The sequence below is a fragment of the Brassica rapa genome, chromosome A07, assembly GCF_000309985.2.
Source record: "Brassica rapa cultivar Chiifu-401-42 chromosome A07, CAAS_Brap_v3.01, whole genome shotgun sequence".
Lineage (NCBI taxonomy): Eukaryota > Viridiplantae > Streptophyta > Magnoliopsida > Brassicales > Brassicaceae > Brassica > Brassica rapa.
In genome coordinates this window covers 10,710,929-10,735,013 of record NC_024801.2, presented here as the reverse complement: position 1 = coordinate 10,735,013, position 24,085 = coordinate 10,710,929, and the positions used below count along the sequence as shown (strand labels likewise).

At 35.0% G+C, this 24,085-nt stretch overlaps 3 protein-coding genes and 1 long non-coding RNA gene across 4 annotated transcripts; 2 read left to right on the top strand and 2 right to left on the bottom strand.

Moving 5' to 3' along the window:
- Positions 1–6,233: 6,233 nt before the first annotated feature.
- LOC103838818 lies at positions 6,234–14,504 on the top strand. The gene is made up of 4 exons (XM_033275960.1): positions 6,234–6,690; positions 6,738–7,083; positions 7,305–8,940; positions 9,039–14,504. Exons 1-4 carry the CDS (start codon positions 6,234–6,236, stop codon positions 9,711–9,713), a joined length of 3,114 nt encoding a protein of 1,037 aa, XP_033131851.1. The 3' UTR covers positions 9,714–14,504.
- LOC117126521 lies at positions 11,770–14,727 on the bottom strand. The gene is made up of 2 exons (XM_033274807.1): positions 13,131–14,727; positions 11,770–12,978 (listed from the first exon to the last, which is right to left on the bottom strand). Exon 1 carries the CDS (start codon positions 14,662–14,664, stop codon positions 13,339–13,341), a length of 1,326 nt encoding a protein of 441 aa, XP_033130698.1. The 5' UTR covers positions 14,665–14,727; the 3' UTR covers positions 11,770–12,978; positions 13,131–13,338.
- LOC103829093 (probable LRR receptor-like serine/threonine-protein kinase At1g29720) lies at positions 11,789–22,921 on the bottom strand. The gene is made up of 25 exons (XM_033274827.1): positions 21,177–22,921; positions 20,889–21,066; positions 20,753–20,824; positions 20,585–20,656; positions 20,397–20,468; positions 20,213–20,284; positions 20,026–20,097; positions 19,855–19,926; positions 19,659–19,730; positions 19,484–19,552; positions 19,317–19,388; positions 19,155–19,217; positions 18,987–19,055; positions 18,841–18,891; positions 18,713–18,754; positions 18,588–18,631; positions 18,106–18,494; positions 17,830–18,025; positions 17,521–17,541; positions 17,268–17,423; positions 17,104–17,195; positions 16,807–17,017; positions 16,466–16,697; positions 16,236–16,389; positions 11,789–16,162 (listed from the first exon to the last, which is right to left on the bottom strand). Exons 1-25 carry the CDS (start codon positions 21,301–21,303, stop codon positions 15,803–15,805), a joined length of 3,030 nt encoding a protein of 1,009 aa, XP_033130718.1. The 5' UTR covers positions 21,304–22,921; the 3' UTR covers positions 11,789–15,802.
- On the top strand, positions 20,271–20,669 carry LOC117126523. Its single transcript, XR_004449155.1, has 2 exons — positions 20,271–20,486; positions 20,528–20,669. It is a non-coding gene; the product is annotated as an uncharacterized LOC117126523 (long non-coding RNA).
- Positions 22,922–24,085: the final 1,164 nt, after the last annotated feature.

Sequence of the window (24,085 nt, the reverse complement as noted above, 5' to 3'; positions counted from 1 at the left end):
CATTATTAATTTTATGTCAATTATAAAATAAAAAATGTAAAATAACTGAATTTTGCATAAAGTTAAACGTTCGGTTTAGTTTGTTTTACTAAAAAATTTTATTTATTTTAGTTTCAATCGGTGGAAAATTATGTAGCGTAAGACATGTTTTGTGAATAAAATAATAACTTAAATCAAAATAATAAAAATATATTACATTTATTGTCACTTAATTTTTTACTCCATATAATTATTATACTAAATTATTTTTTTTCTATTTCACTTAATTTAGTCAAACACATAGAATAAATCATTTTTATTAGTTTATAAAATCAGTAAGGCATGAACACGACTATCCATATAGGTACGAGATGTTTTTTCGGATATCGTTTTTTCACATTAAGCTCCGCTTGAATATTATAAATGTATATGTGGGTTTTAAGTTTGGTCATTCTCGGTCTGGATGAGTTCGATTCTGATGTATAGGAACCTAAGAATATCTAAATAACAAATATATCTGAAACGGGTTCAGATATTTGTACCAAAAATAGCCATACCCGATTCGATGTAGGTTTTTTGGATACAATTAGTTATATTACGACATATATAAAATATATAATATAAATAATAAAAAACAAATATCATTGTGTAAAAATGTAATAACCAATATTCGTGCGGGTACGTGTCAGATATTGAACTATGGATGGAGACCTTTCCACCGTTATAATAAGCCCATATTTTGAAACAAGATAGCGCTTTGAGTTAGTTTTCAAATTCCACCGGTTTGAGGTCAATCAACATCCTATAGCAGAAGTTATGCTTGTTTTACTGAAGAGTGGTCAGTCTGTCTTGCGAGAGGAAGTTGTCAAGGAGATGAAGGACTGTCGATCGACGGTGCACCCTTGCCATCTGCCGACAGTGATGCCAGAATATAGTCTGAGCATATTTTATGACCGACTGAAGCTCCGAACCAATCACAAATTACCAGAATACCTTTGGACGACCTAAAACTCCATTTATGTGTGTTTTAAGCCATTGTTGACGGCTACGCTTTATTTTTATTCATAGTTTTAGGTTAGGAAAGAAGGGAGGAACTCCTTCGGAGTTCTCTTGGAACTCCATTGGTTTTGGTTTTATTTATATTTTATGTTATTCATCTATGTATCTATGATTTTTGTGACAAACATAATGCATGAGTAGATCCACCTGCTAGGTTTAGGAATTTCTAAGGTTTTGAATGAATTTCTAATTATATGATTGTTAGTATATCTTAAGATCTCTACATCAGGATAGCTTGTAATTCTAGGATCTAGAGTAGTTGGAAAACCATGAGAGTGACTAATTGTTTGAACCTAGAATCATAGGACAATTGAGAGGCACGAGATTGCAATCAATTAACGGAACCTGAATCCTGATGGATTAGATACATATGCGCATACTAGCGTTGGTCTAGGAATCTAGTTGAACACAGTCGATCAGATCAATAACGCTTGCCTAAGACAGCGTCGATCGACGCTCATACCATAGCATTGATCGACGCTCATACCTAGCATCGATCGACGCTCATACCGTAGCATCGATTGACACTCATACAATCGATCGATGCTCGATCCGTGTTAACATACGAGTGCTGAAACACTGAACTTAGTCAATAGTTTAAACTCACAGTGAGAGCTGGTTGTCTTTTGCATTAGATATCGAATTCTAGAATCAATCCTTAGCATCTATAGATTAGAGTTGTAATAACCTGAATGAAACCCTAAGTCTAGTAACCATCATTCCATCAAACAAACTCTCATTCCCATAAGAACAATTACCTTGTTCGCCTTGAAATTTATTATATTTACTACTTTAATACCTATTAGCCTAGCTAAATCGTATAACTATTTAGATCTTTTGTGTGTCCTAACTCCCTGTGAATTTGATCTCTAAGTACTACAATTGAACCTCTTATTTGAGAAGCAATTCACTCCTTAGGGTAATTTGAGTGATATCAATAAACAAAAGCGGTCATTTGATTTATATGAGCACGCCAATTTATTTCATAATAGTAACTGATTTCTTAGTTATTTAATATATAATTATTATTTTATTATTTCATAATATGGAGAAAAATAAGTAATAAATATAAAATATTTTTTTTGCAAAAGACGCAGATCTTAAACATTTTCTAGATCTTAGGCCAAAAAAAGGAAATGAGAATAAACTCAAAAATCAATATTTATATCAAACAATAACCAAAATGAAAAAAAATGACACAAAAATGAGAAAAATATTGAAGATAGATAGGATTGGCACATAAACGTAAACTTTTCATAGCCATAATTAACTTTTAAATAGCTATATCATGATATAAAACCGAGCTGACATAGTTTCATTGTAACCAAATAGTAGGCCTGAGATTCTTCGGCCTAAACGTTAGTTTCTTATGCGATAAGTGATTTTTTTGACCTAAAATATTTTTAAAAATTAGATCAGCTCATCAGTAAACAAATTATGTAATTAAAAAAACGTTTCTTAAAAATTGTTTAAGAGCCAAAAATATTAATTTGATCAAGAATATAAATTTTATTTTTCCATACGATATTTCTTAAATAATTTTTATATAAATTTATTCTAGTATGACAATTAAAAAAGATGTCCTTACCGAAGTCCAAGCAAAAAACACTCTATTTCGTGTCTTCTATGATTTGTAACAAATAAGAGTACTAGAATGTTCTCAATCATACTAAAGTGGATATTCTTAGATTAAAGATCTCTCTCTCTCTCTCTCTCTCTCTCTCTCTCTCTCTCTCTCTCTCTCTCTCTCTCTCTCTCTCTCTCTCTCTCTCTCTCTCTCTCTCTCTCTCTCTCTCTATGTATGTATGATGTTTAAAGAAAGTTTTATTAGTTTTACAAATTAAACTTTTCATATATATCAATATAAATTTATTTTATCAAAAACTGTGTAACCAATTGTGTTTTTTACTAATTTTATTTATAGAGTAAATTAATTGTAAACTATATTTTAGTGATATTTGTGGAAAATGTAGAATTTTTGACATTTGTGTACATATAATATGAAATGGAAAGAGAATATGTTGGACAGAAAAAAAGTAAATTTTTTTTCTTTTTGTGAATGTAGAGGCTGCAAAAGCATAACTGAGAAATATCACTCATCGTTTCATATCTTTTGAGTGTTGAATATCCACATGATCGGGAAATCGGCCAATTCCTACATCAACAAGGGTCAACGGTCCCGATCAGTACATAAACATGTTACCTGTGCGAAAACATACATCAACTAGCACAAAATTTAATTTTCATACATGAACTTTTAAAATTTGGTTTTATCATACATTGACATAATTTCCGTTAGTCAAACGTTGAGTTGTCGTTAACCGGTAATAGAAAATCGGCTAATTCCTACATCAACAAGGACCAATGGTACGGATCAATACATGAACACTTCACCTGTGCAAAAACATACATCAACTAATACAAAATTTAACTTCACTACATGAACTTTTGAAATCTGGTTTTAACATACGCTAAAACTTGACATTTACTTAATTTCCACTAGTCAAATAATATTGAAGCTAAATTTTATGTCACGTATTGATTAAATAATTTTTTTATTGTATAATATGGTAATTAAAGTGTATTACATGGTAATTGAATGAGAAAAAAAAATCATATAGGTCAAACGATTTATTTCTCGTGTAATTCATTAGTTAGCTTTTCTCTTTAATTTTTTCTTCAACTTTTTCGACAACAAAAAACACCGAGAAAACGAAAGAAGAAAAAATTGAACAAAGAGAAAAGAGAATGTCTTCGATAAGCTAAACATTATCCTTTCTCTCTGTCAATTACTACGTACTATGGTTTAATTATCACATAATACAATAAAAACTTTACTTAATCAACACGTGACAGACAATTTATTTTCGGTATTATTTGACTAGTGAAAACTAGGTAAATCTATTTTATTAAATTTAAGTACAAAATAAAACTAACATTATTTTCAACATATTTATTACATATTTTCTTTCCTTATTTTCACTCAACTTAACTACTTTATTAATTACATTTTTTCCAAATAATTTGACAGCATGTCTTATAAAAATATAAAAGAGAACTTACCTATATTTAAGTGTTTTCTTATATTTTTTACATTTTTTTGTACTTCTTAACTACTTCATTAAGGTATGGATATCAGGTATATGGTTGGGTATGGATTGGTTCTTTCGGATATCAAATTTTTTTTTGTTTTGAAATTATTCTTTGTTTGGGTATTATAAATTTTCGGGTGGGATTCGAATAGGGTCTTTTCAGATCCGGGTGAGTTTGGTTTTTATGTGTAGGAACATAACAATGAACAAAAATTTATATATTTAGGAATGTCATTAAACAATTTATAAAAAAAGTTAACAACAAATATCCGCGCGGACGCACATGTCAAGCTTTAGTGTATGTTTAAACCATATTTCGAAAGTTCATGTATTGAATTTAAATTTTGTATTAGTTGATGTATGTTTTTGCACAGGTGAAGTGTTTATGTATTGATCTGGACCATTGGTCCCTGTTGATGTAGGAATTAGCCGATTTTCTGCTACTGGTTAACGACAACTCAACGTTTGACTAACGGAAATTAGGTCAATGTATGATAAGACCAAATTTTGAAAGTTCGCATATGAAAATTAAATTTTGTACTAGTTGATGTATGTTTTCGCACAGGTAACATGTTTATGTATTGATCGGGACCGTTGGCCTTTGTTGATGTAGGAATTAGCCGATTTCCCTCCACATGATCCCTCAAGTTGTAATAATATATGATAAGTTGGATCAAATGATGAAATACGCTTAATCTCAAAAATTTAAATGTATATACTCTTCCATTTATATCTAATTTATTTTATTATTAAGTTTACTCAAAACGATGATGAGAAGATCCATAAACCCTTTTTGAATCTATCTATTTACTAACTATACTATCCCGTGGAACCTAATTTAATCATTTCTCTCCCCCTCCTCCAAATAATTTATTAAATGTTCTTTTTCTTCTTCTTTTCTATAATTTAGGTATACCAAGTTGTACCATTGTTAAATACCAAGCTATATTCAGACAATTGTACAACGTAGTGTAACTAAATTATAATTATACCAAGTAATACAATTATCCCAAGGTAATCTTGGTATAACTGTATAACAGAGTATAATTATAACTCTAGGTATACCAAGTTGTACTTCCATCAATTAAGATTTAAAATTTAAAATTTTAATTTAGGAAGAAATGTAGGGATAAAAATGAAAATCTAATAGACTATTTAAAATTAAGTGAGAAATGATAGATTATATTTTGAGAAAATTACTAGAATGTTACACATTTTATGGTTTATTACTAGAATGTTGTATATCTTTGTTTTATTACTAAAATGTTTTCTCTTTCCTAGTAATTTACAATAAGGGGCTTTTGTTATGTTTTATTTTCTGAAACTAATTTTAAAGATCAAAGCCACATCAGTTATTTAAAATCCACATCACATCAGTTATTTTTTGAAACCAAACCGTCTCTATCACTATCACTATCACTATCATACATACGGTTTTGTAAAAAAAAAAAAAAGAAAAGAACACGAAGAACTGTGTTGTGTCGAAGAAGGAACCGCAAACCGAAATCGTCTCACCCTTCGAAACCCTCGTCGACATTGTTCTTTACTTCTTCGAACTCTCTCTAACTCTCTGTCGTTGAACTCTCTATAACTCTCTGTCGTTGAACTCTGTCTCGTCGGAGTTTTTAGAAACCGTCGTCTGTACGAAATCGCCTTCACCGCATTCTCATCAACGAGTTCATCTTTTCCGGTAAGATGTCGCGACGTTATATATTGAATTTTGGTTGAGTTTGTGGGTCAGTTATATATTGAGGCTAGTGATATGGGTGTGTCGAGGTTTTTGTTGCGACTGAGTTAGGGTTATGTTGACTGTGCTATGGGTTTGTCGAGGATTTTGTTGTGTCTGAGTTAGGGTTATGTTGCGGCTGAGATATGTGATTGTCTAGGCTTTTGTTGTGTCTAAATTAGGGCTTTTTGTTTCTGAGTTATGGTTATGTTATAACTGAGTAATTATTATGTTATGGCTGAGTTATGGTTATGTTATAACTGAGTAATTATTATGTTATGGCTGAGTTATATATATGACCTAATATATTTTAATATTATGATATGGCTGTGTTATTTTTATGTTGTGGCTGATTTATTGTTGTGTTATATGATCAGATGGATGTTAGTCAAGTCGAACCACGTGATTACCCTCCAAGACTTTACCCTTCTAACCTAGAAGGTAAAGATATCAATCATAATTTCCGTGCAGGACATTTCCCCCACATTAAAGAAACAATAGGACTCGATGTGTGGGAAGAACTGGTGAACTCTCCCATTGGAGTAGTTGCTAGGCTACTTTCACGCGAAAGCATTTGGTCTGGTAGGACCGTACACTATCTGCTATGTAGACAGCTGCGAGTGCATAAAAAGGAGATATGGTCTGTTGTGGCTGATGATGTTATCAGGTTTAGCTTGCTCGAGTTTGGTGAGATCACTGGGTTAAACACAGGTCCATTGCCAACAGAAAGTTTTGAACCTGATCAATACAAAGAGTTTTGGGAGGAGTTGAAGGTGCCGCTTGGGATGGGACCCAAGTATGATGAGCTGAAGGCAGCATTAGAGTTCTGTCCTGGTTGGAGTTTTGAAAAGCGTAAGTGGTTGGGGATGTTATTTTTCAAGCCATGGGACTGTACTGTTTGCATCACAATTCAAGGATACCCTTTCAAAGTGCAATAAGGGTATTCGACGATGAAGCCATGAGGTCGTATCCATGGGGTCGGACTGCATTCGAAGTTCTTGTTGACTCTCTGAAAACACTGTCTCCAGATGGAAAGTCATACACAGTAAGCGGCATGAAGGACGTTTTATTGGTTTGGGCGTATGAGTCCATCGTCTGTTTCGGTGAGAAGTTTGGGAGAGTGGTCAACAATGAAGACGTTCCTCTTTTGCGATGGGGTGGAAGGCGTACACGTTCAAGTTTTGATACTGTCTTGTCTGACGAAATCAAAGATCATGGCGAGGTAATGTTTAACTGCTACTTATACGACTGAGTTAACAGCTACTTAATGGTTGAGTTTATTTTATATTGTTGCCGAATTAGTCTATTTGATGGCTGAGTTTATTTTATATTGTGACCGAATTAATTTATTTGATGGCTTGGTTTTGTGTTATTTGATGGCTGAGTTTATGATAAACTGGTGTTGCAGGTCCGTTTGAGGAGAATGGTTATGAAGGAGTCAATTGAAGAGATGTTTCTGTATGGTCGGATGAACCTGACGACCCACAACTCGTTAGGTTGGTAGAAGACATACACGCAGGTAGATACGTGAAAGGTTTCTGGGAAGTACAGAGGGATGAGCAGGGGAAGGGGAATGAGAAGAAGAAGAAGAAGAAAACGAAGGGAGTTTCATCAGAAGCTGAGCCATCAACAAAGAAGCAGAAGAAAGAAGCTGCTGAAACGAGAAAGGGTTCTAGCGAGGAGGAAGCTGTATTGGACAAAGCGACTCTGACGAATCTTGTGAGTGCTCTGCAGAATATTTCAGCAAAATTTGACGCTTACGATTTTGACCGGAACCGGCCAGTGATGGACGAGAAGACCCTAGATAACGTGGTGAAAGCTGTAGTGCAGCAGAGTCTGAAAGTTTTGGGGGAAAGGAAAATTCCCGACAACGATGCTAAACTCTCCTCCGCCGGCGTAGAAAAATCTTTATCGGTGACATCATCACCTCGTAGGAGGTCGCCACCAGAAAAGTCGGACAAAAGTCCAGTGGTAGAACCGCAGGCCCAGGAGGAGAAGTCTGTAAAAACTCCAGTGACAGAACCGCGGCAGCAGAAAAAGCCTGTCAAAAGTCCAGAGCCGCCGCAGCAGAAAGAGAAGGCTGTCAAAAGTCCAGTGCCGCCGCAGCGGAAGGAGAAGGCTGTCAAAAGTCCGGTGCCGGCGCAGCAGAAACAGCAGAAGTCAGTCAAAAGTCCAGCGTTAGCTGAGACCCCTGCAAAGAAGAATGCGGAGCTTGAGAAGGATACAGTGGTGAGAAGGATTTTGGGTGATGATTTTAATGAAACTGATTTCATCAGTGTTTCTCCTGCAAAGATTACTAAGGATGCTAAGGATGGTAAGGATGCCAACGTTCCAGCCTATGGACGCGGCTTACGGGGCAAGGCCAAGCGTACTGTTACTGTAAAGGATGAGGCTATCGAGGATAAGAAAAAAGCACAGCGGGCAGAGGCTGCGTTGAAGAGGAAGGAGAAGCAAGAGGCTAAGAAAAAAGAGAACGAGGAGAAGAAACAGAAGAGAAAAGCGGCTGAGTTACAAAAGAAACAAGAGGCTGGGTTACAGAAGAAAAAGAAGGAAGACGAGGCTGAGTTACAGAAAAAAAAGAAGGAAAAAGAGGCTGAGTTACCGAAGAAGAAGAAAGAAGAAGAGGCTGAGTTACAGCGGACTGAGGAATGTGTTGTGACCAACGACGAAGTTCTTGCGGAAGATAACGCATTGGCGGCGGAGTCTGATGTCGAGCCAGCTGAATTGATTAGATCTTCCGTGATAAAGGAACTTCGGGAGAAATCAGTTAAGTTATCTCCACAAGGGTTTTCATTGACGAACCTTGATTCAGCACCAGATTTTCCGTACATTGGAGACAATGGACAGACGACTTGCATGAGGAAGAACATTACGCCTTCATCAGTAATATACGACCCTTGCGCACCTGTTGATCCGGCGCGACTGGAAAAACTGAAGCAACACATTAAGGCAATTCCACCCAAACCACCAGCACCTAAAGATAAACCAGAAGAACCCTCAGCTGATCATGAGAGTGACTTCTACAGCATACTCATGCATGAAAGACCGTGGCCTGACAAAGAATATGGATGGGTGTTTGATAATGTAAGTCTTTATTAAGGCTGACTTATATATTCTATAAAGGCTGACTTATATATTTAATTCATTATATTATGGCTGACTTATTATTTTTCTTTGTCTAGCATATCGCTGCGTATATGAACGTCCTCATACAAAGGTCCATGCGAGATCCCACTCCATTCTGGTCCAAGCGGATTGGTTTCATAGACCCTTGGTTGTTAAGTTCTTGGGCTTCCCTCGATTACAGGCAGTTCATGATGAAACCTGCTTCGTTCAAGTTCAAAGACAGTGGTTATGAAGCGTTGGTAAACGGGAGATTCCCCGAAGAATTTACAACAAACTTGAAGTGGTATGCAGATGTGGATCACGTGTACGGATGTCTTCAAACCGGCGGTAATCACTGGGTGGCATTTCACGTGGATCTGATCAAGGAGAAGATAGATTGCTACGATCCAATCTATGGAGAGTCAACACCCGAAAGTGAGCAAAAAATGCTAAATGCTTTTAGACCTCTACTGGAGATGCTTCCCTGGATGTTGAATGAGCTTATTCCTGCCGATCTCCGAAAGCATTCTAGGAAGAGGTTCGCATTCAGACGGAGGAGCAAAAGATACATTCCACAAAACAACATCATAGGTGATTGTGGGGTTTATTCGTTGAAGTTTGTGGAGTGTCTAGCGCTTGGTGTAACTTTTGATGGCATAAACGATAGTAATATTCAAGGGTTACGGGTGAAGATGGCAGCAGATATCCTCGAGGAAGGAGGAAATGTTGGAATGAACAATTTGTTTTCATAATGAAACTGTGTTTGTTTGTGAACCTGTGTTTGTTGTTATGTTAACTATTTGACTTTGGATAACTGCTGTAATAACTCAGTCGTATCGATTAGTAATACTCAGCCAGTACTCATTGATAACTCAGTCATACCTCAAACATACCCTAGAATCAAAATAATTAATAATTTTTCATTCGAATGTTATATATAAAGTCCAATTATCAAAATAATTAATAATAACTCAATGTGTGAGCATGATCTTTGTTGACTATACGAGTTTGGAATCGATTATAATCTTGAGGTATATGTTGTCTCTTACGAGTACCTAAAACTCTTGGCAGTGATATGAGGTGTGAGCATGATTCAAAACACGTAAACTGTTATTGTGTTATTTATTATGAATTTGTGATATTTATCATATCTTGTGGTTCGTACATCATAAATCATAACCCTAAACAATCTTATTCGGAACCCAAACCCTAAATAACTAAACCCTATACCCTAAACGGCAAACAACAAATCAGCCGTAAAGGTCTTACTAACTCAGCCTGTTAGTGTAAGTTAATATTTACATATGGCGCGAAAATTTTAGATATTTTATCTCGCGACCTTTAATGTTCTATACTTCCCCTATATATAGCCCCCTTCTCTTGCACCTTCTCGCCTTATCTCACTAGAAAACCTAAACAATATCTCTATATCGCCTTACAAAGTTATGATTGTTCCTGGTTATTCAGAAAGGTTAGAGAACAGAGTCAATGAGATACTAAACTCTGAAAATCGTGAAAACCTTCCCGTTCTATACCCTGGCCCGGGTGTCTTGCTTGACAGCGTAATCTGGTTTAAATTTCTAAGCGATCTCTCCCTGGCCATCCCGTCGATTTTAGCAGAAGGATGGGTTCATGATTGGCCGACATGGCGCGCCATTCCCGATCATTTTAAGGAACGCTGGTTTCTTCAACTCGCTGTAAGGACAACATCTTTGAATTGTTTTTGATATTAGACATAATAACAGCACTTACATTTGGAAATTGGTTTTTTGTTGTAGCGCAAACGCACGTGGGCACGAAGATATAATTTTCAAGTTTGGACAAATTTTAATTGGTGGCCAGAACGGTGTTTCGTTGTCAGATGCGCCTCTTGAAGAGGAGGTGGGCACATGGGGGTGAGAAGCCTGCGTGGATGCTAACTAGAGTTTGGCGTGATCTTGTCCACATGTTTGAAGAATTTGGTCCTGATAATTTTGGTTTTAGTAATTGATTTGTTGTTTTTGTTTGTATTCAGCCGTCAAGTTTTTGTAAAGTTGTTTAACTCAGCCGTTAAGTTTCTATAAAGTTGTTTAACTCAGCCATTAAGTTTCTATTAAGTTGTTTAACTCAGCCGTTTAGTTTCTATAAAGTTGTTTAACTCAGCCGTTAAGGTTTTATAAAGTTGTATAACTCAGCCGGAATTGTTTGCGTCAAACGTCAGTGTTTCAGTTAAGTAACTCAGCCGTAATACGAATTAAGATACTAATAACTCAGCCTTATATTGTAAAAATACAAAGCCAAAGTTAACGCTATTTTCCATGTATTATTATGGCCGCCATTACTTAATCGAGACCAGTATTAGAGTCCTTTATTCTCTTATTATTATACGTGCGAGAAATTCCATCGTCATTGAGAATATCGAGACTCATTATTATGGCCGTCATTACATTATCGAGACTACTATTATTAGAGACCTTTATTCTCTTATTATTATGTGCATGAGAAATTTCGTTTGCATTTGCATTGAGAATATCGAGACTCATTATTATACGGCTGGCACGCATGTATCGGATTATTTACATAATCGAGGTATTGTTATTTTTAATGTAACTCAGTCAATACATCTACGTTAACTCAGCCAAAATATAGACGCTAACACAGCCGTAATACGAATTCAACTTAAGTGTTTGATAAAATAATAAAGAACCTTTCGTATTTCTTGATTTGATTGAGTATTCGTCATAATTAAAGTGCATCACGTGTGTGGAAAAATACAGCTCAAACCTAATATCGAGGCATTTAATAGTTTATTAATTTAAATTATTCCTCTTTATTTGAATTTAAAAAAAAAATGATTTTATATTACTACCACTATTGTTTTAACTTTGTCTTTCACACCAATTTCTCTTTCATTCAAAGAAAATGTCTTCTTCATCATCTGTGTCTGGTAACACTTACTTTCACCGCCGGCATGTGGAAAGAGGAACGCCGAAACAGTGTTGGTGTGGTGAACCCGCTGAATTATGTACATCTGCATCACGGGCTAATCCAGGACGACTGTACTATTGCTGTCGCAAAGGATATATTAAGGTTTGATTTTTAATTTTATTCATTATACTGTCAATGTGATACTAAGAGCTGGGCATGTTGGTGAAATCAGAGACATTTATTCAAATGGGCGGACGAGTGCTTGGTGGAAGAGGTAGAAGATATGAAATCGGTGATGAGTGACATGACCAAAGGCATATCAGATCTGAGAGTAGACGTTGGTCGGTTGGAGAAAGAACTCGGTAAAGCGGAAAAGATGAAGTGTTTGATGTTTCCAGTGGTGGTTTGTGGGTTTGGTATGGCCATATTTTGGTACTATTTCTTTGCGTAGTCATGTGTTGTAATCATAATTTAGACGCAATGTTTTTAGTAACTCAGCTATTAAGTTCAATGCAACTCAGCCGATACGTTAATTAATTCATAATCAAACAATAACCCAGCCATAATACGAGTATTCGTCAGTCATAACGTTTTAATAACTCAGTTATAACGTTAACTGCAATTCAGCCGGTACGTTAATTAAGTCACTATCAAACAATAACCCAGCCATAATACGAGTATTCGTCAGTCATAACGTTTTAATAACTCAGCTATTAAGTTCAATGCAACTCAGCCGTTACGTTAATTAAGTCATAATCAAACAATAACCCAGCCATTATATGAGTATTAGTCAGCCATAAAAAGAGACATACATAAATTTCTGGTTCGACATACATAAGTTTAGGTTCAAAATCACTCTTCCTTTTCCGGACATACACACATTAGTGGAGTAGTTTTCCCATCTCCAACCACATTGAACACAAATAAGTCTCCTATGGCGCATCTGTTAGCACGACAGAACTTTCTCCAGCCTCTTCTGATGTAATACATGCCGTCTACTTCGCTAAATCGCAAACTCACAGTCCATGAATTTCCCTCTTTGTTGACAAGTATTATCTCTTGGCATTGTTTGTTCAAAGCAGTACAAGTCGTAGCTCCCTCAGGAAGATACTGCAAACACAGAACGTAAAGACACAGAACAGATCAAACCATATGTTAATAACTAACTAAATACTGCAAACACAGAACGTAAAGACACTGAACAGATCAAACCATATGTTAATAACTAACTAAATATGGTCTATAACTGAAAATCGACTCACAAGTTTGTCTTCTTTTAGATTCGAAGCAGTGACCTCAGCCTGAAAACAATAGTCAAATGAGAAAGAAGGAACATCATCCGCATCGGCTTCTTCCTTGATGATGTGAGGATGTGTATACTGAATCTCACAACAGCTAGGACCAAATGGTGTGACATGAAACACCATATCTCCTTCGTGTTTGAAGATGACAATGTCACCGATTTGAAGGTCATGTGCTGTGGTGAAATCTTTCCAACCTCCGGTGAGTCTCCTGCCTTCTTGTATCACTTCCCAAGTTTGATCTGTAGCGTCCGATCTTAGTTTCCATGTTTTCCGGTTTGTCTTCCCTTCTATGTGTTGTGAGAAGAAGCCAAGTGGTAGAACATGCATGATCCGAGTCGTAAATACGAATATAAAACTGCGGGGACAATCCTTCGGTAGATGCACGAACTCTCCATGTACATCCATCAACCCAACACTTAACAACGTATGTTGTCAGGTTTGATATTTCTACATCAAAATCAAATTGATGCCTCACTGTAAAAAGTTTCAGTCGTCTCTTCAAATGCTTTTTAGTCAAGTATCGTTGTCCTACCGCAAGGTCTAACGACGACATCTCCAACTTCAAAACCTCCAGATTCCCTTTAGATTCGCTCATCAAGAAGTTCTGATATCTCTTCTTGGAAGGTAGCGTTGGTGAATCTTCGTCTTCTTCGATAGGAGACTCACCGTATGTGCTGAAGTTATCATCTTCAGATGACGCACCGTCCGAGTCATCGAACATATCAAATCGACTTTCAAATTCATCATCTTCTTCGTTTTCTTTGCCTATTTCATCTTCTCCGGCTACGTCGTGTATTTCAACGTTACTAAAGCAGTCATTCTCAATTTCATCTTGTTCATCCTCCAAACTGCAACCATCGTAACTCCCATTCTCTATAGACTCAACTTCTAAAGCTTCTTCTTCTAAAGCTTCTTCTTCTGAAGCGTCTTCTTCTGAAGCGTCTTCTTCTGAAGCGTCTTCTTCTGAAGCTTCTTCTTCTGAAGCTTCTTCTTCTGAAGCTTCTACGTCTGAGCTGTCATCCTTTTTCTCTGTAATCTCCACACAGAGACGTAGTTGTTCGCTTTTCTTTAAGCTTAGAAAACATTGCAATTGTCGAGTGTTGGACACGTAAACTGGTGGAGTGTTGTGCGCCATTGTTTTCAATGTTTTATTCGAAAACATGTAGCTAAGCAGAATATGAACCTTCAAATCATTCAAACCGTAATCGTCGATGACAGACTTTGTGAAATCTTCAAGTTTAGTTTTCTCACCTAAATGAAGAACTCTACACCCTCTACTGTCGACGTTGAATACATATCGTTTTTTCATAATCCATTTACCGGAAACAATAATAACGGGATCCATTACCATATGAGAAAGATGAAGAGGATAGATAACTGAGATGATGAAGAAGAAAAGAAAGGCTGTGTAATCATTCAAAAATAAGATGAAGAAGACAACTGAAAGGTCTCGTAACTCAGTTGTAAATTGGGCGACCGTTAGTGATGACATGTCAAATCCGAGTTGATGACATGGCAGATGACATGGAACATCGGTTAATCAGCCGACAAACAAATCAGTAACTCAGCCAAAATAAGTCAGCCATCATTTTTACACTTTGTCAGCCGATACATGGAAACATTCTAGTAATTAATCTTTTGACAGTAAGTCAGCCGCAATAAGGATGAACAACCATATGTCAGCCGTATCGTTACGTAAATCAGCCATCAAACGAGAACATTCTAGTAATTAATCTTTCGCTCATACGTCAGCCGCAAAGCAGCTGAGTTTACTGTTTATCCATGCTTTAACGGCTGACTAATACAAACCCAGTCGTAACAGCATCCCATAACTCAGCCGTGGCTTCAATAACCCAGCCCATCCATGTTCCTTTACTCAGCTGAAAAAAAGTTTCTCAGTCGTTTCTTAACCACGACTCAGCCAAATTTTCCAGAAATCAAACCGCCAATGTATAAGTCAGCCGTCATTTGTATCATTAAGTCAGCCGTGGTCACATAACTCAGCCGGATTTCTGTAAATCAGTTGTATTGGCAAGCTGACTTATAGTTTTAAGTCAGCCACTTTCACTTAAGTCAGTCGTATGTATTAAGTCAGCCGTAACGTAAAGATAAATCGGCCGTAACTACAAATCTATCGCTTAACAGCTGACTTAATGAAAATACGAACGCGAATTCCTCCGTGGCGCCGGTTTTTTGCCTACGTGGCAGCGAAAAGTAATGGCATTCTCGTAAATACGTTTTTTCTCATAACGTAAAAAAAGGGTACGCTTGGTATCGAAAATATTCTAGTAATAAAAAAAAGATCTGTATCATTCTAGTCAATACACCAAAAATATGTAACATTCTAGTAAACTTCCCTTATATTTTTTCATTCAGAGAATTTGAGAATATGGTCCTCATAAGTTGCTAGAAATAGAGAAAAAAAATTTGATTTAAAATTTAAAGGCTTCAAAAGTATGACTGGGAATATAACTTTTATTAAATTTTGGGTTTTGATTTTTCTACAACACTTTATTCCCAACTAATCCAGCTTCAGTATCCACAATTTGACCACATGTGATTTAGTTATTGTGTCAGACATGTTTTATAACTATGATCGAGTTTCCGAGTGGTTCACTATAGATTCGAAGCTATGGTCTAGAGAAAACAGTGGACTCTGGACTAAGAGGGTACAGGTCGTAAGCAGATTCACAAGACGAAGGAATTGACACGAGGTAGTCAGAAGGTAAAGATGATGTACCAATCTCTGAAAATCTCTTAAATCTTAGTTCATCTCCGTACACTCCAGGATCTGCGATGATCTGTTCTATCTCTGTTTCGCCTTCAAGCATCTTCACAACTTCCGACATGGTCGGTCTTAAGGTCGGAGACTTGTTGGAACATAGAAGCGATACCTTTATCATTCTCTCTGCCTCCATCACATCGAATACTCCTTCAAGCTTCGGGTCCAGAATCTCAGAGAAGGCTCCTTTCTTCTGTAAAACAAACGCCTGAAATTGAAAAATAAAGAACCTTGTTAAGCACGCAACGCAGATACTTGTGGGGGAAGTATTGGTTGAGTACCCAATCGAGAAGACCAACGCAACATTCGTTATCTGGTGTGTAATTGGCATTGCTCTTTCCGCTAACGATCTCCATGGCCACCACACCGAAGCTGTAAACATCTGCCTTTTCTGTTAGGTGACCCCTCATTGCATATTCAGGAGCCATGTAGCCTCTGTAACCAAAACAACATTTTAACATGACCATTCAAAGACATTATCAAATGTTGGATTCATTTGTATAAGACCGACATTGTTCCTGCAACTCTGGTGGTAATGTGGCTCTTCTCGTCTTCATGAAGCCTAGCCAACCCAAAATCCGAAATCTTTGAGTTCAGATCCTTGTCTAGCAGTACATTTGTCCCTTTGATGTCTCTGTGAATGATCTTAACAGCTGAATCTTCATGAAGAAAAGCAAGCCCTCTCGCAATTCCTACGCATATTTTGTGTCTTGTTCCCCATTCTAGTTTTAGACCGCTTCTTCCTGCATGCACCAGTTACAAGAAAACAATCAACTTCTAGACAGGCGAAGAATGCAAAAAAAAAAAAAAATCATTGGTCTCTAATAGATTTATTCATACTCAAAACTTTACCAAATAATGCATCAGCAAGACAATTGTTCTCCAAGTACTCATAGACAAGAAGAAGCTGATTATTCTCACAACAGCATCCATAGAGCTTCACAAGATTTGGATGCTGCAGGCAGGCGATCATACCTATCTCGTTTACAAACTCCTTGTTACCTTGACATGATTTTGAAGATAGCTTCTTTACCGCTATCAATGTTCCATCTGGCAATCTCCCCTGTATTGTCAAATTACTGGCATTAACTTGGTACTCACGTCTTTTTTAGTACATTGGCATTTCTAGAACTTAAAAACACTTGTTACCTTATATACAGATCCAAAGCCGCCTTCTCCAATCTTGTTTAAGGGGTCAAAATTGTCAGTTGCAACTTTTAGTTGCTTCAAACTGAAGGAACCTGTTATCATTTAGAAGTTTTAGCTCATTTTTTTTACAAACAACCCAACGACAGAACTTAAACTAATATTACCTCTCTTTCCTGCTTCTGCATTTCTAACACATTTCTTCCAATACAACGCGCAGAAAATCAAGAAAGCAAGAGAGAGTATCAGGGCTGTTATGCCGAGAATGAGAGGATATGTTCTCGGTTTGGGTTCTTTTGTGACTGGAGGAGTCTTCACTTCAACTGAAGATGGAGAGAAGCAAATAATGAGAGAAATATTGATCTATATTCCTTCAAAATTTAGCTGAAAAGAGGATTAAAAGACTTGATATTTTCTTACCACCACATTCAGATTCAGAACCTGAGAAAACAAGAACAAGAAACGAATCAAGATGCAAGTTCATGAGAGAAACTTGATACTCCCTCCGTTTTCAATAAATGAAGTTTTGGGAAATTACTAATATCTCAAATTACAAGATGTTTTCAATTTTCAATGTAAATTAATTAATGCTAAATGATTCTTTATATTATGCAGTTTGTTTTTCTACTGGTTGAATTGGGTTAGGTTGAATAGTTAATTATGTTTTTGTTTATAGTAAATATACAAAATTAAATAAAACAGAGGGAGTGGTAAAGAACTTTTACTTACTGGGACAGACTGAGATTGCAGAGATAAGAGAGCCATAGTTCCCTCTTTTAGGAATGATGGTTGTGCCTTTCCCTGCCCAGTATAGCCGTATCTCTAACGTGTTATCAGTTACAGTTGTGTTCACTTCTTTTATAACTTCCTTGTGAGTTCCATTAGCCTCTTCTCTGATGTTGAAATCCTCCCAAACCAACTTCCCCTGAACAGATAACAAAGAATTAGCCAAAGACGCTGAAAAAACCTTCTTGAGGAATCCGCAGCTAAAAGATGTATATGTACCTGAACGTAAATGTTAAAGAACCGTGTGGCTAGCCTAGCGTATGGTTCCTCATCTGAGAACTGAATCTCCGCAAAATGGAGTTTCACATTGTAGCTTCCATTTTCAAAACAAAACGCAAAGTAAGCCAGACTCAGGGGAGAACGTCGAGCTGTCTGGTATAGCTCAGGGTATTTTGCAGATACTGTAGAATCTGATGAAACTGAGTAGGTATCTTCTGTTATTGCATCATCCATAAAGTCACCAGTATTGCTGAATCCCCAGTTCTTCCCATGATAGTTAGTCGCTGAACCGGTTCGTCCAGAGTTATCACCCTCGTATAAGAACCTCCCTCGAGAGTTTTCGATAGTTACATCAGGTCCCCCGCAGTTTATATGAAGGGATTTACTATCTGTAGAAAATTAATTTCTTTTAAGATCATACTCAACCTCTAAAAACTTGAAAATGGAAGCAAAACAATTGACTTACAAAACATAACACTTACAATTTTGACACTGGCTTATGGCAGAACATGGAAGGAGTCTGGTTCTGTATCAATAAAATTGAGTTAACAAAACTGTGCACAGCGACCTGCATGTGATTCATAAGAGTAGTCAAAAATGTTCTTACAGTCTGTTTCTTGACCGCGAACTTTCGTATGTGTTTACATTCCTGCATCAGGACATTATATTCATCAAACTTTCAGAAAGTTCTAAGAACAAAAAAACAGTAGTTAGGATAATAATAGAAGAACATACGTCCTCTCTCTGCAGCTTGGAGACCATGTGAAGTTATTATAAGAAAGATCACTGTCCATTGAAAACGCCAAAATAAAAGCAAGAGATTATAGCCTATTAATTAAGGTTGAGATATTTTTTTTACATGAAAGTAACACTGGCCATACATATTGGTGCTTGCAGTAAGGAAAGGTCCTGATTCAATTTTTCCTGACAACATATTTCCAGCCAAATATCTGAAAACAAAAAATAGACTAAGCTGAAAACAAAATATCTGACAAATAATTTTCTTCAGACTCTAAAATGCTCTAGTGATTCAACACTGTGTCACATACGTATATTTTGGCGCGGCTGCATCTGCTGGTATTTCTCCAGTCAGTCTATTAAAGGAAAGATCGCTGCGCGGAAAAGGAAAAAACAAAAAGTATCATAGTCAAAAAATTGGATGGTGTTCCAAAAAATGCAGTGATACCTTATTATATATACATGAAACTTACAGAGTCATGAGATTGGGAAGATCCCAGATAGTTGTTGGGATAGGTCCTGTTAAGTTCAAGTTTCTGAGAACCCTGAAAAAATTAACAGAATCAATCATGAGTCATTAATGCATATTATAATCGTGTCTGAACCATAGACAAAAATACATATGAGACACACTGCATACAAAAATTTCAGGTTCTTGCTAATAATATGAGGAAATTGTCCCAATCCAGCAGTTGTGTCACTTATCCTCCTGCATAGAAATAAATTAGTGGATGAAGTTTAGACTAAAGAAGAGAACATGTTTCGTTAATATACAATCTTCTTGGATGACCATGTATTGGGACAATAATGCTTACAGATCAAACAAATTCTCTAAGCGGAAAATGGAGTCTGGAATAGGTTCTCTAAGGCCACTCGCATAGAGTTCTCTGATTAAAAAAATAGGCACAAGTCAAAAAAAAAAAAAAAAAAAAAAGGCACAAGTCAAAAAACTTTGAAACTGATTGTAATGCTTCTAGCTATTAAACTCTAATACAGAATTTCTTGGCTTACAGTCTTTGAAGTTTAGATAAGTTTCCTATAAACTCTGGGATGGATCCGTTAAGATGATTATCGCTAAAACGGCTGCAGACAATAACAATGAAACAATGTAATACATAATGGTTGTACAATTGAACAGATTAAAAACAGGCTATCTTATAATGAAAAGAAAGCTGATATTACAGATTTGTCAGATTTTTTAGTCTTCCTAATGTCTCGGGTACGCTTCCAACTAATTGGTTAGAAGAGAGTGCTCTGGAAGAATCAGCAAATCAAAAACAAGATTAGTTGTTCATGTTTTAAAGAAACACCCTAATCACTAATCATGAAAACGGTGATTTTAAAGTGTGACTAAAATATTCTTGCTTACAATCCTTCTAAGTTAACCAGGTTCCCAAGTTCCTTAGGGATAATTCCAGAGAATTGGTTGGCTTCCAGAATTCTGAAGTCAATGAAACAAACCAACAAAAAAAAGCATTATTTTTGAATTTTCCAAACGGATGAAATAATATCTATAATCACATGAGATGACCAACGAAAACTGTAAAACATACAATTGGGTCAGGTTAATAAACTTCCCCAATCCTTTGGGAATGTCTCCTGATAATCGATTCGCACAAACAGAGCTACAAAGATAAATTCAGGTAACAAAAAAGACAAATTCAGGTAAAAAAAAAAAATTCAGGTAAATTTAGAAGCATTCCTCACTTTCTTCACAAGAAACTCGAGATAAAAGACTTACATAGATGTGAGGTAAGGCAGTGAGGCCCATTCCATAGGTATTGAGCCATAAAGATAATTACGGCACAAGTCACTGCACAAACAAGCAAAATAAGTTCCATTTTCTATAATGTTTTGTCAACTAAAACATTGAAAACAGGGGAAACTGAACACAAAGATCCCTCCTCACATCAATTCAAGATACTGAAGCTTTGAGAGTTCTGGTGGAAGTCTGCCCGGAAGACTGAATGTCTTAAGGATACTGCACATGAAGTAACATTTTTTATATGGATCCCAACGCAGAGAACACACGTCTAGTTTCTTACAAGTGTGTGATATGGCAAGTTTTGTTGTTGTTGAAATGACAGTCACATTTAATTGTGCTGTTATGTCCTTCCTTGAGGACATCTTGAGTTATCACCAGAGTCTTTGTGAGACAGGGATCTTCACTTAGGTTCAGGTGCCTGACACCGAGTGTGGATGCAATATCCTTAAGGGCTTTCACTGAAAAAGACACAAATTAGAGACAAAATCATGCTTTAGTTCAAATTCGCAAAGATAAGCCATGTTTGTCTGGAAATATAAATGCATTAAAAGTTAAAACCATAATAAACCTTCATCTGGATGCAGAGAAGGAGAAGCAGAGACTGTACAGGTTAAACAAATACAAATAAAAACAGTGAGAAGAGAGCTAAAATGGCGGCTTTGTGACATGATCATGAGCTTGTAAGCTGAAGACATGGAAGATTTATGTTCAAGTGATCTACATATGACTTCAAAACACTACATATATATAGTACTAATTAGTAACCCTTCTTAAATACCAATATTTATATAAAAATGTTAGATATATATGTCTATATTAAAAATTGTGAAAGATGTGAAGTGTCTCGAGAATGCAATTTGACTAAGCTGAGATTAAGAGTCTACACATGGGGTCTGGTTGCTTTTTAAAGCGGGAGAGATGTATTTGTTAGTTTATTACAATCCAGTCTCTCTGATTTTATTTATATACAATGTGAAGGAAAAACTTTACAACGAAGTTTATTCACCCATTCTGTTGCATTTTAGTATATTCCACTTTTATGCATGGCAAGCACTAGTGAGATTTCATGATTATCAAAGCATTGTTGTCACCATTCTCAACAGAACCTTGCATAAACTATTCTAATTATGTAGTTCTTGAATCCTAATTTGGAGGTTGTGGCTTGTTTTGTTAACAAATGAAACTGGAGGGGTTGATCAGTTGTGCATCAATAAGACTAATTGAATTTTACATGAATTTTCATGTGTTAACACTTGAACTAGTTGGTTATTTTGTTCAATTGTTAATCAACCTTCTTGATAGTTGACATGTATTTTCCTTTCGATCCAAGAACTAGTTGGAATAAAAATTAGTTTACTCCACTTTAATTTCATTGGTTATCTGTCAGTATGTTATAATTTTGTGCAATAGGGTACTAAAGTACTATACGGACTTGAGTCAATTTGGTCCTTTTCTAGGTAAGTCAATTCATCCTTTTTAAGTAGAGTATTTAATACAATAGTTCCATAGAGAAAGCTAATGCTTAAAGATTACATCTTGAGAAAATGAATAAGAAATTTCATTTTTGTGTACAGATCATTTCACAAATCCAGCCTATCAATTGATATTTTTAGTTTCAATAACATTAAACTGACTGTTCTTAGATTAAAGATCTCACTGCCTATTATGTACTAAGAAAATATTTTTTAAAGAAAATATTTTTTCACTTGAATCTAATGGGTTCAAAACTATTGACTGGGAAAATCACTGATTTTTTTTTTGAGTTTTGGTTTCTACAAAACTCGGTGTCTAACTACTCGAATTTTAACAGATTTTGACCCGCACAGACTTTTAAAAAAGTACCGTATATGTTTATTGTACATAAGTTTTATGATATTAGCATTGGATTATTATTTGTTTTGAATGTTATTTTTTTATTATATACTAATTATATACAGTATTAAATATTGTTTTGTTTCTTTGGACTTTTAGTACATATATAATTATTAGTAATACAATAAGTAAGTAATTTATTTGAACTGTTATTTATTTTAATGTCAATTTTATATTATTCATGTACATTAATATTTAAAATTTTTAAATTGTGTATGAATCGGTTATAACTATAGAATAGCTATGTTTCGTGAATTACAGCATTTATTCAGATTTGTTGCTACAATATCTATCTTATTAAAACTCAAGTACAAAATTGGAGTGTTTCGAAACTTGAATAGAATTATTAAAAAATTTGGAGTGTTTGGAAACATAGATTGCAGTCTTTTAAAAAAAAAATATTTTTGTTTGAAAACAAGGATAGTAGTATTAAGAAAAAAAGTAATGGGCTTATGTTTTTTTTAAATTAAAAGTTATCTAGGCCACTTTTAAAATATACCAAAATGGGTCAATGTAATTGCCTAAATTTTTTTTTATAAACTAACCATAAAACAAAATTTAAACTTTATATACATATTTTAAATCAAAATAATAATTCAAATTTGATTTATATCAAAAATTGATTCAAAAATATACATATATTCAAAAATAGATTTTTACTAAACTATTTCAATAACCATTATAAAAAAATATTGTCAATATATATAAGAAAAATATAATACAAAGCCCAATTTGAAATACCAACTCAAATTATGGTTTTTATATTTCATATTAAGTTTTAAAAATATAATATATGTAATTATTTATATGATGGTATGTATAAAATACTATTAATTATATGATTACTTATATGATGGTACATATAAAATACGATTAATTATATGATGATAAAATACGATATATAATAATGACTAGTGATGGGCTTTTGGGTACCCATACGGGTTTGGTTCTGATCGGTTTGTATTTCGGGTTTTCGGGATCAAAGATTTCAGCCTTATTAGAATGTTTCTAAATTTTGGTTTGAGTTCGATTTGGATCTTTGCGGGTTTGGTTTGGGTTTGGATAACTAATTTAAATTATTTTTAAAGTCTTAAATCATTATATATTTTAAATTTCTCAAAATGTATAAATAAAATAATATATTACATATAAATTTGAATAATATATGTCATAATACTTAAGCTTAACATATCAATTGGCTTGATTTAAAATTTTGGATACGGAATTAATAATTATTTTAAGTATTTTTGGTGATTTGAGTATACTTTAACTATTTCAGATATTTACTTTTGACTATCTATATATATTTTCAAGTATTTAAACCAATTTAAAAGTATCATTTTTGATGTTTTATATACGTTAAATCTAAAAATAATTAATATATATAAGTATATAAATCTATTTTTAGATAAATTCGGATACCCAAATACTTCGGTTCGGATAAGATTCGGTTCTCTAAATAACAAAATTTTGAATAACTAGAATATTTAATCAATTTATGTTCGGGTTTGGTACTATATTTTTGGATCGGTATCGGTTATGTTCCTCGGATTCATTTTTCCAAATCCTAATAATTACATGAAAAACAAATATTAACATATTTTT